Below are 10485 nucleotides of genomic sequence, written 5' to 3' on the forward strand. Positions count from 1 at the left end.
CAAAGCTTTGTTGTATTTAAAGTGCAAACTGTCAGGCTGCAAACAGGGTGGGTAAGAAGAACAGATGACACAGCAGCTGCAATCTACAGGGCAAAGTACACTACCTCTCACATTCTTCTTACCACATCAGTGAAGGCCCTTAAAAAAGTTTGGGTTCAGTTTAACTCTATAGATTTAGGGCTGGAAGCTGAGTTTTACGCCCAATATAAAACTGACATGCAGGTCTTCTGTTGGAAATAGGAGAGCAATCTCTGGCCACAATGACCCCCTCTAGGACCCCAAATAGGTTCATGGTTACCCCTTCTCAATGCTTTTTTCCTTTAAAAAAATGCTTAGGAGTACTCTCATTTTCCTACTCATACTGAAATACTGCCCTTCAATGAGGCCAAACTTAGATTAATAAAATGTTTAGGGGTATGCCTACCCCTGCATCCTCCCCAGGAAAAAAAGCACTGCCCCTTCTCTTTAGTCATGTTTAGGGCCAAATCACTGTGATACCTAAATGTAGAAGAATGGCAGTAAGAGCCTCTCTGCATCATCTGAATGCATTTTCCAATCCTAGCTTCTTTCCTGTCTCATCACAGTTAAAATAAATGTTAGAATGCTGCCTCCCTCCCCTACTGCTTTTTCCACCTGACAGATATACCAGTACTACATCTCTTTTCCGCTCAAAGGACAGGAGGGAGATTTTGATTTGGCAAAGTATTTGCTAGAAAATGGTTACAACACACACATGCAGTAAAACAAAGGTCCCATCTGCACTATACATGTAAGGTACTCTTTAAGGTATATCATGTTAAAGAGTAATGGATTCACACAAAGAATGCTGGGAAATGCCATTTGTTAAAGTGCTGAGAAGCTGTTGGGAGAACAACATTCACCTCACAGAGCTACCTGGGAAGAGGGACTGACTCTTGCCAGAACTGAAGCTCTGTGAGGGGAATACTGTGCTGTGGAATAACAACTCTCAGCACTCTTAACAAAAGACACTTCCCAGGATTCTTAGGGGAAGTGATGAACCTCTAAAGTGATACTGCTTTAAATGTATGGTACAGATGGGGCCAAAATCAGTCAGGGCACCATGCAACTTATCTTCTATGTTATATCCAAGTACGGCAACCATGTGAACACCATGCAAAGTAAGGATGCCTGTACTTTTATCATCAAAGTAACTTCCTCTCCTAGTTGATCCAAACAAAGGAGCTGCTTAAGGAAGAAGTTTTCAAAGAGTTTTATGTAAGCCACTGATTGCCTACCCCCTGCTATGGCAACTAACCTGTGAGACAAGGGAGGACAATTATTCCTACCAACCAGAAGTAACATGGTTGCCAAACAAGAAAAGCAACTTGAACCAAACAAAATTAGAATCAAAACTTCCATAGCTTAACACCTTCTTTAGTACCTAAGACAGAGTGCTCCTGAATCATGTTAATCTGTCATTAACTTTCCTGAATAAGTCAAATGATATTTTGCAGGAATCAATGACTTTTCAGCAAGATCAGTATGTGTAGGGGAGCACTTATGTTTTATTCTGGTATATTATCTAAAGGCAAACCATTAAATATGGTTGTAAATTCATGATGGTGAAGATGCTAACAGAATACTGCCTGCCTGCCTTAATAGTTATTGTCTGTGTAAGGGGGCGGGGTCACACACCCTAGGCAATTGTATGTCATCTTGAGGACTGAAAGGCACAGTAAAATACTCAGATAAAAGCATGAGATTTTCCTAGTTCTACCAGAAGAACCAGCAATCTTCAAGATAGCAACATGTAAGGATGCCTAATATGAATGATTGGTTAGAACTAAAAAGATTTAATCACCATCTAGTTTCATCACCATTATTAGGAATAAAATTGTTCACAAAAATCAATACACAATTTATTTTGCACGAAGTGGAATTTTAACACACGCCACCCTAAAATATTATAATGGCATCTCCATGTCCCCAAACTCATATTTTACTGTAGCCAAAAAGCATTATGTCAGACAGATGAGACCCCTTGGCATTTGGAAGGCTCACCCCCCTTCTAGCAGACCTGGCAACTATTCAGCACAAACCCCCTGAAATTAATGTACTGAAGCGAGTTGTGTCCATCAATTTCAATGGAACTACTTGAAGTATGATTAACCCTAGTTCTGATAAAGTTCTAGTATCTGTGGAACCTGCAAAAAGTGCAACATGAACGAGTGTTTCTAAACATGTGGGTGCAGACTAAAGAATATCGACACTATACAGCTCACAAGGCCACAACACTACCTAAAAACTCCAGACCCACACCACTCCACACACACATTCTTGAGCCCTGCCTTTTATTGCTTTTATTTTGTTGCTTTTATTTTGCAATACTGAAAAGCTGCCCAGCACAATCCAGAAGGCACACTCTATAAAGGATTGTTGGGGCTCAATTCTTGGGCCTGGGTGCAATCCCTAAGTTCACAGTCCAGAAGCTTTTTAAAAGATGGCTAGGGATCATAGGGGTACAACCTTCTGGACAATGGTTTCCTGGCTGACTACAGGCTACAGTTCTTTAAAAAGTCTAAGATAACTGTGTTAACATCGATTATTTCTGATGATAATAGGGATGGCATATACACATTTAAAGTCCACAGAGAATTGTCACAGGCTATGCATACACATGCATTTCATGGCTATTAGTCACCCTCCACTGCTTACAAGTAAGAGTGTGTGTGTATATATCTGCCTCTCTTTCTTCCAACTGGGAACAATGCTTTAGGCATCAGGGAACTCCAGCTCGTATAAGCGTAGGCTATTTTGTTTGTTGGTTTAAAGTTCCACAAAGCCGCTGTTTCTAACGCAGCAAGGCCCATTCGGCTGCCACGCCGGGTTCACTGAAAACCCTGAGCGCGCACACACTAACACAGCCGGCAACACCCGCTTGAGCACATTCCCCCTTCCTTCCCCCCATCGCAACAAGACAACGGCACCCCGAGCCATTGCTCCTCATTCATCCTGCTCCCCCTCCGCATCGCCCCTGCCAAGAGGCAGAAATAAGAGCTTAGAGAGGGAGGACGGGGGGGAGGAAAAGCAAGGGCCTCCCAAGCAGCTCGCTGGCTGGGCGAAGCGCTTGTGCGAAGGCGTGGCTGGAGCAGGCCGCGGCCGATCCTCCTGGCCCTCCACGGCCCGCATTCCTGCACGAGCAGCGCCCACCCCTTCCCTCGCCCCCGCCTCCTCCCCCCGAGCTTCCTCCAGCCGCGGCTGCTCCGCTCCTCTCCTCCTCCTCCTCCGCCACCCGCCGCGTGCAAGCCAAGCCGGGGGCCCCCTCGAGCCGGCCGGGCCCCGCGCGCGCACCTGGATGACCTCGTTGACCTCTCGGATGCACTCCACCATGTGCTGCAGGATCTGCTCGGCCGTCAGGACCTCGTAGCGGTAATCCTCCTCCTGCTCGTGGCCCAGCCCTCCGCCGGGGCCCGGCCCGCCCAGGCCGCTGCTGCCCAGGCCTCCGCCGCTCCCGCCGCCGGGGCCCAGGCCTCCCGTCTCGCCGCACAGCAGCCCGTCGCGCTCGCCGCCCACGCCCAGCCCGGGCTCCACCAGCTCCACCTCGCCCAGGTCCAGGTTGTCGTCGTCGGGCTCGTCCTCGTCGTCGGGCTCGTCCTCATCCTCCTCGGCGCCGCTGTCCTCGCTGCACTCCTCGTCCTCGTCGAACTCGTAGTTGTAGCCTTCGTCCGAGTCCATGGCGGCGGCTGAGGCGGCGGCGGCGGCTGGAGCGGCGGGGAGAGACGGCGCGGAGCGGGGCCGGCCCCAGCGGGCCGCCGGGGGGACGGGCGGACTCGAAGTCTCCGGCCTGGCCGCCTCCCTTCGGCGGACCGATAACAAACACCCGCCGCTGCTGCTGCCTCTGCCCGCTGCTGCTTCTCCTCACAGGCGCCGCTGAGCCAACAAAGGGACGCGTCCGGCCCGCTCCGTCACCTCGACGCACGCACGCACGCACGCAGCCAGCGGCGGGGCGCAACCCCGCGTCGCCTGACGTCGCCGGCGTCGCGGGCCGGGCCAGAAAGAGCGGGGTGGGGAAGAGCGGCGACAAGCCCCGCCCCTCTTTTCTCCCCCCCCCCCTTTTTTTTTTAAAGGCCGGCGCGCTGACGCTTTTCTGAGGAGAGAAGAGGCTGGTGGTGACGGCCATATTGAGTGTGGCCGCGCGCGTGAACAATAAAAGGGAGTCTCCAGTGCGGCGGCCATTTTCTGAGCGGGAGAGGTTTCCTTCCTCGCTTTGCTCGCCTTCCGAAAGGGAGTGGTTGGGCGCCTCCATCTTGGGTGTGGCAAAAGGGGTTTGGGGGCAAGTAGCGCGCGGTTTGTGGCAAGAGTTTGCTAGAGAAGAATAACAATTAATTTCTCTTACCCCGCGCATCCGACTAGGTTGCCCAGGGCTTCTTTGGGCGGCTTCCAACAAAATACGGCATCAGACAGTGCAAGCTTCCCCAAACAGGGCTGCCTTCAGACATTGGCGAAAAATTGTGTAGTTGTTTTAACTCTTGGGCATCTTGCAGGGAAGTCACAGTACAAGGTGTGGCCACCGAAAAAGGCCTTCTGCCTGGTTCACTGTAATTTCATTCTGGAAAATGTATGCCATACTATCTCATCAGCATCTTGTTCATTCGTGTTAGATGCCATATGAGAATTGCTCCCCATAAAGCACCTGACATCCATTTCAGTAAAAGAAAACCACACCGACAATAAACATATATTGGATGTATTGCTCCACAATAACATTCACAGGCAGGCTGCTATGGGCACCTGCATCTTCTATGGATTTGTCTAAATCAGTGATGGCCAAACTTGGCCCTCCAGCTGCTTTGGGACTACAATTCCCATCATCCCTGACCACTGGTCCTGTTAGCTAGGAATGATGGGAGTTGTAGTCCCAAAACAGCTGGAGGGCCAAGTTTGGCCATCAGTGGTCTAAATCTACAGAAGTGGGCAACCGTCACGCCACGCCACAGGGTGTTTTTTTTAGAGGGGAGGTTAGTCTGTATGAGTCCCTTCTAATCCCTGGGGTCCTGGATCTAGCAATGGTTGCTCTATGCTAGAAGGCAAATGGATGGGGCAAAGACAAAATTGAGAGATGTGTGTGAGAACTGGGCTGGAAGCAGGTAGAAGTCAGAGTGGGAGAGCCATGCTTGACTTCTGCTTGAATCCAGCATCCTGTCAGGGGCCTGACTCCACCTTCCCAAAGCCCAGGAAGCTTCTGCCTGGTTTAGGGAGGGAGGCACAATACTTACCTGTGGGATGTTGTGACACCCCACCCACAAACCACCGGACTGTTAAGTTGTGGGCGAACATAGCAGATGACACAGTGATTTCTCCAGAGGAGCTCTTTATTGTAAGCTGAACAGAACTGAAGAGCAAACAGCTCAACCGGCCTGCTTTTATAGGCAGCCGGCTATCAACATTGTAGCAACAACAACACAGGGTTTCCCGCCTAAAATAACCGACGTGGACCTGAGTGAAAACTATCTACACTATCCCCCTGCTGGCCCAGGGTGAAACTTTAGTACATAACACCCCTCCCCACCGAGATAAGGCGTTAGTTACAATCGTAATGGTTTCCTTATATACAGCACTACACGTAATGGTTCAATTAGGCACAAAAGCATATCGGTTACATTTCCCATACTTAGACCAACAGTGATACATGTCCAACAACATAGTCCTTTAAATAAGTTGGGCGCTTGGAAACTCTGCCAGACCTCCGAGGACTGGTAGCCAAGTCTGGGGGGCCACACAATTCTTGCTGAGGCTGTGGTGCAATCCTAGGTGGCGTTGAAACCAAATCCCCTGGATCCGCTGCTGTGGGTGGAGCCTCCGCAAGTGGAGTGGTCTGAGTCTGTGGTAAGTCTGGCAGACCCTCTGAAGAGGCTTGGTTCGGCTCCACGCTGGCAGTTTGCGAGGGAGGTGTAGGTGGAGCCTCGCCATCTGTAAGTGTCTCTTCTGGAGCCACAAGCGCAGTTGGGGGCACCACAATAGTGTCCAAGTCCCCAACCCTGCGCCTAAGCTGGTCTATCTGCCGGCGCCACAAACGTCCATCTTCGAGTGCCACCTGGTACGAGCGAGGTCCAGTGACTCCCACTACTGTGGCTGGCACCCAAGGAATGTCCCCCACATAGTTCCGGGCAAAGACCTGGTTTCCTGGAACAAATGACCGTGGCGCGTTGGCACAGCCTGGGGGTTTGGCCACGGCAAAGTCCGGGTGCAGCCGGTCGAGCGGTGACCTGAGGCGGCGGCCCATAAGCAGTTCAGCAGGACTCCGCCCTGTGGCCGCATGAGGGGTGATGTGTTGCACGAACAAGTATTCAGCGACCCGCTCATGCCAGTCTCCCCGGTCCAGGCGTGCCAGTGCCTCTTTTGCTGAGCGCATCATTCTCTCCGCTTGCCCGTTGCTGGATGGATGAAAGGGTGCCGTTAGGGCATGGCGGATGCCCAGTCCCAAAAGATACCGCTCAAAAGTGCCTGACATGAACTGCGGTCCGTTGTTGGAGACAAGGACATCAGGACACCCATGCGTCGCAAACAGGCCTTGCAGCACCCGGATGACAGCCTCGGTAGTGGTGGAGGGCATCAGGGCCACCTCCAGCCTTTTGGAATAGGCGTCCACCACTACCATAAAGATCCGGCCGTGAAAGGGGCCAGCCAGATCGATGTGCACCCTCGACCAGGGTGTCTTTGGCGTCTCCCAGGTGTGTCCCTTAGCTGCCGGTGGTGCAGGCCTCGATTCTTGGCACGCTTGACAGGCGGACACCCAGGCAGTGATGGCATCGTCCATGTTAGGCCACCAGACGTAACACCGAGCCAACGCCTTCATTTTGACAATTCCCGGGTGGCCAACGTGCAGAGCCTCCAGGACGCGTTGACGGAGTCTTTGGGGAATCACGACGCGGTCTCCCCACAGCAGACAGCCACGATGAGCCGAGAGTTCATGTTGTCTGGTTGCGAAGGGCTGGAACTCTGATGCGAAAGGCCCTTGTGGCCACCCCCTCCACACCCAGTTGAGCACACGGCTGATGGTGCGATCCTGGGCAGATGTGGAGGCCACAGTGGCAGCCGATACAGGCGCTGCCGGAAGATCCTCAATCAGGAGGAGCGATGAAGCTGGAGCCGGGTCTTCCACAAACGCTGGAAGAGGGCAACGGCTGAGGGCGTCGGCATGGCCCATCGATTTCCCCGGGCGATGGACGAGCTGGTAGTGGTAGGCAGCCAGGAAAACAGTCCATCGCAGCATGCGCGGTGAGAGGACTGGTGGAGTTGGACGATCACCGGCGAGGAGGCCCAGGAGCGGCTTGTGGTCAGTGATGAGGTCAAAAGTCCTGCCATAGAGGTATTCATAGAACCTCTTCACTCCAGCCACAAGTGCCAGTGCCTCCTTGTCGAGCTGGCTGTAATCCCGTTCCGTTGGAGATAGCGTCCTGGAAAAGTAGGCGAGCGGTGCTTCACTTCCGTCTGGAAAACGGTGACTAAGGACAGCGCCGATGCCAAAAGGTGAGGCGTCACAGGCAAGGACCAGCGGCCTGGCTTCACTGTACTGTACCAGCACACTGTCCGATGAAAGGAGAGCCTTGACCGCGTTGAAGGCCACCGTCTCCCGATGACCCCAGGACCAAGGCATCTTTGTGCCGAGGAGTCGGTGAAGAGGCTCAGCCACTGTGGCTTTGTGGGGCAGGAACATGTTATAAAAGTTCGGTAGCCCCAGGAACGCCTGCAACTCCGTCTTGTTCTTTGGGATGGGGGCCTGCTGGATAGCGCGGATCTTGGATGTGGTTGGGTGAAGGCCGGAGGCGTCGATAAGATAGCCCAGGAACTCTACCTGTGGAATGGCGATCTGGCACTTCTCCCTCTTTACCTTGAGCCCTGACTCTTGGAACCTGGTCAGCACGGCACAGAGGCACTCGAACAGCTGCTGGTGTGAATCTGCGGACACCAAGACGTCATCAAAATATGGTACCACGCCCGGAAGCCCTTGCAGGAGACGCTCCATAAGGCTTTGGAAGATGCCAGGAGCCACACTCACCCCGAACTGCAACCGTCGGCAACGGAATGCCCCTCGGTGGGTGACGATCGTCTGGGCTTCAGCAGTGGCATCATCGACAGGCAGTTGTTGATAGGCTTGGGCAAGGTCCAGCTTAGCGAAGACCTTACCCTCACCCAGGGAATGCAGCAGGTGTTGGACAACAGGAACCGGATAAGCGTGCTGCTGAAGTGCCTTGTTGATCGTGCACTTGTAGTCAGCGCAGATTCTCACCGACCCGTCTGGCTTGACAGGCGTGACGATGGGGGTTTCCCACTTGGCGTGGTCAACCGGCTCCAAAACTCCTTGGGCGATCAGCTTGTCCAGTTGTTCATCCACCTTAGCCTTGAGAGCAAAGGGAACCCGGTGTGGCTTTAGCTTGATGGATCAAGGCTAAAGGAGATGGGTGTACCTGTATATTGCCCCAAAGTGCCATCAAAAACCTTGGCAAAGTCTTTGACCAGACCCTCAGTCTCTGCGTTAGAGATGCAGTTGATGCCGGTGACTTCCAGGCCGAGGGCATCAAACCAGTCTAGCCCTAGGAGGCTTGGCCGCTGACCTTCTACCACCACCAGTCGGAGCAGGCCCGAAAAATCCTTGAAGGCGATTTGGAACCGGCCAACGCCTACCACGGGAATGTCGTTTCCTGGTAGTCTCTCAGGTGTACGCGGTGAGAGTCGAGTTGCCTTTTGGACACTCTGGGTACCAGTCTTTTGATGGTGCTCCAAGACACGATGGACAGGGCAGACCCGGTGTCGATCTCCATGTCACATGGAGCTCCTTCAATGAACACTGTGACGTTCAGCTTGCGTCACGTAGGCGAGTCTGTCTGGCCAATCGTGGTTCCAGACGGGCAGCGGCAGTTGGTGAGAGCGAAACAGCTTTCCTTGGCAGACTGGAGTGAAGACTTGGACTTGCGAGTCGGTGAAGGGGGGGTGTCAGACGGAGCCAATCGGCAGACCTTAGCGATGTGGCCCCTTCTGGAACACTTCCTACAGGTGGCGTCTCTGAATTGACACTTGGCACGGGAATGGTTGCCTCCGCAGCCGGCACATTCTGGTTGGCTCTTGGACTTCTGTTGGAACTTCCTGCGCTCCCGCTTTGTCTGGTGCACGTCATCGTCTTCACTGGAGGATGCCTCATCACTGCTGGCCTCTTCATGATGCACTGGAACTGGCTTCCTAGCAAAACGCGGGCTGCTGGACTTGCGGATCTCCTGGGCGGAGCGTTCAGCAGCTTCTGAGGCCACAGCCTCCTCAATGGCTTTCTGTAGCGTGAGGTCTGGCTTGGCGAGGAGACGCCGTTGCAGATGGATGTCCCGGACCCCGCAGACGATTCGATCCATCAGGGCATCGTCTAAGTCTCGGAACTCGCAGTGCATTGCAGCCTGTCGCAGGGCGGTGGTGTAGTTGTTGATTGACTCCCCCTCTGCCTGGTTCCGGTGGTAGAACGCATGGCAGGCAGCAATCTTGGACGGCTTTGGTGCGTAGTGGTTGCGGAGCTTCTCTTGGATCGTGTCCCACGGTGTTGCCTGGACTGCTGCAGGCGCAACCAATGCTCGGGCCGTCTCAAACACCTCAGGCCCACAGAGGCTGAGGAATAGGCCCCGCTTACGCTCCTGTGATACTTGCGTCAGCTCGTTGGCTTGGAGGTAGCAGTCGAACCGAGCGAGGTAGGAGTCCCATGATTCAGAGGCTGGCGCAAACAGCGGTAGAGGCACAAGTGAAGCCATGATTCCGATGCCGGAGAAAAGGGCGATGGATGGACACCGTGCTCTAGCCAGAACAGTCAGTTCTGAATTGGTTCTGTTCAGTGATTTCGCTCAGTGATTCAGCTCAGTGATTCAGCTCTGCTCAGAGGGTGGCTGCATCTGGCTGTGCTCTGATGTCCATCAATCCCACCCTCGTGGCCAGTGTTAAGTTGTGGGCGAACATAGCAGATGACACAGTGATTTCTCCAGAGGAGCTCTTTATTGTAAGCTGAACAGAACTGAAGAGCAAACAGCTCAGCCGGCCTGCTTTTATAGGCAGCCGGCTATCAACATTGTAGCAACAACAACCCAGGGTTTCCTGCCTAAAATAACTGACGTGGACCTGAGTGAAAACTATCTACACTATCCCCCTGCTGGCCCAGGGTGAGAACTTGAGTACATAACAGGACTATATTTTGAAAAGGAAAAAAAAATGAACAAATTCCTATGCCCCACAAATAACCCAGAGATACATTTTAAATAAAAGTACACATTCGATAGAAGAATGGCAGATGAAGATGATGGATTTTTTGGAGCTAGCTGACCTAACCGGAAGAGTCCGCGACCAGAAGGAGGAGATCAGGAAGATTGGATCAAATTTAATGATTACTTAGTTAAACGTGTTAAGTTAAACTAACTGAAAACAGCTTGCAGGTACTTAATTGGCTTAGGATTTTATTTAAGGTAAATGATGAATTAATATGTTTAATTTCATAAC

The 10485-nt window shown here is 52.6% G+C and overlaps 1 protein-coding gene across 1 annotated transcript in view; it reads right to left on the reverse strand.

Moving 5' to 3' along the window:
- ARIH1 (ariadne RBR E3 ubiquitin protein ligase 1) overlaps positions 1 to 3923 on the reverse strand; it is a 49631-nt gene extending 45708 nt beyond the window's left edge. The window contains exon 1 of the mRNA XM_083475820.1: positions 3313 to 3923. Coding sequence (XP_083331946.1) covers positions 3313 to 3696 — 384 coding nt within the window. The 5' untranslated portion in view covers positions 3697 to 3923. The remainder of the gene's footprint in view (positions 1 to 3312) is intronic.
- Between the last annotated feature and the right edge of the window lie 6562 nt (positions 3924 to 10485).

Source organism: Podarcis liolepis (genome assembly GCF_965112155.1).
Source record: "Podarcis liolepis genome assembly, chromosome: 14".
Classification (NCBI taxonomy): domain Eukaryota; kingdom Metazoa; phylum Chordata; class Lepidosauria; order Squamata; family Lacertidae; genus Podarcis; species Podarcis liolepis.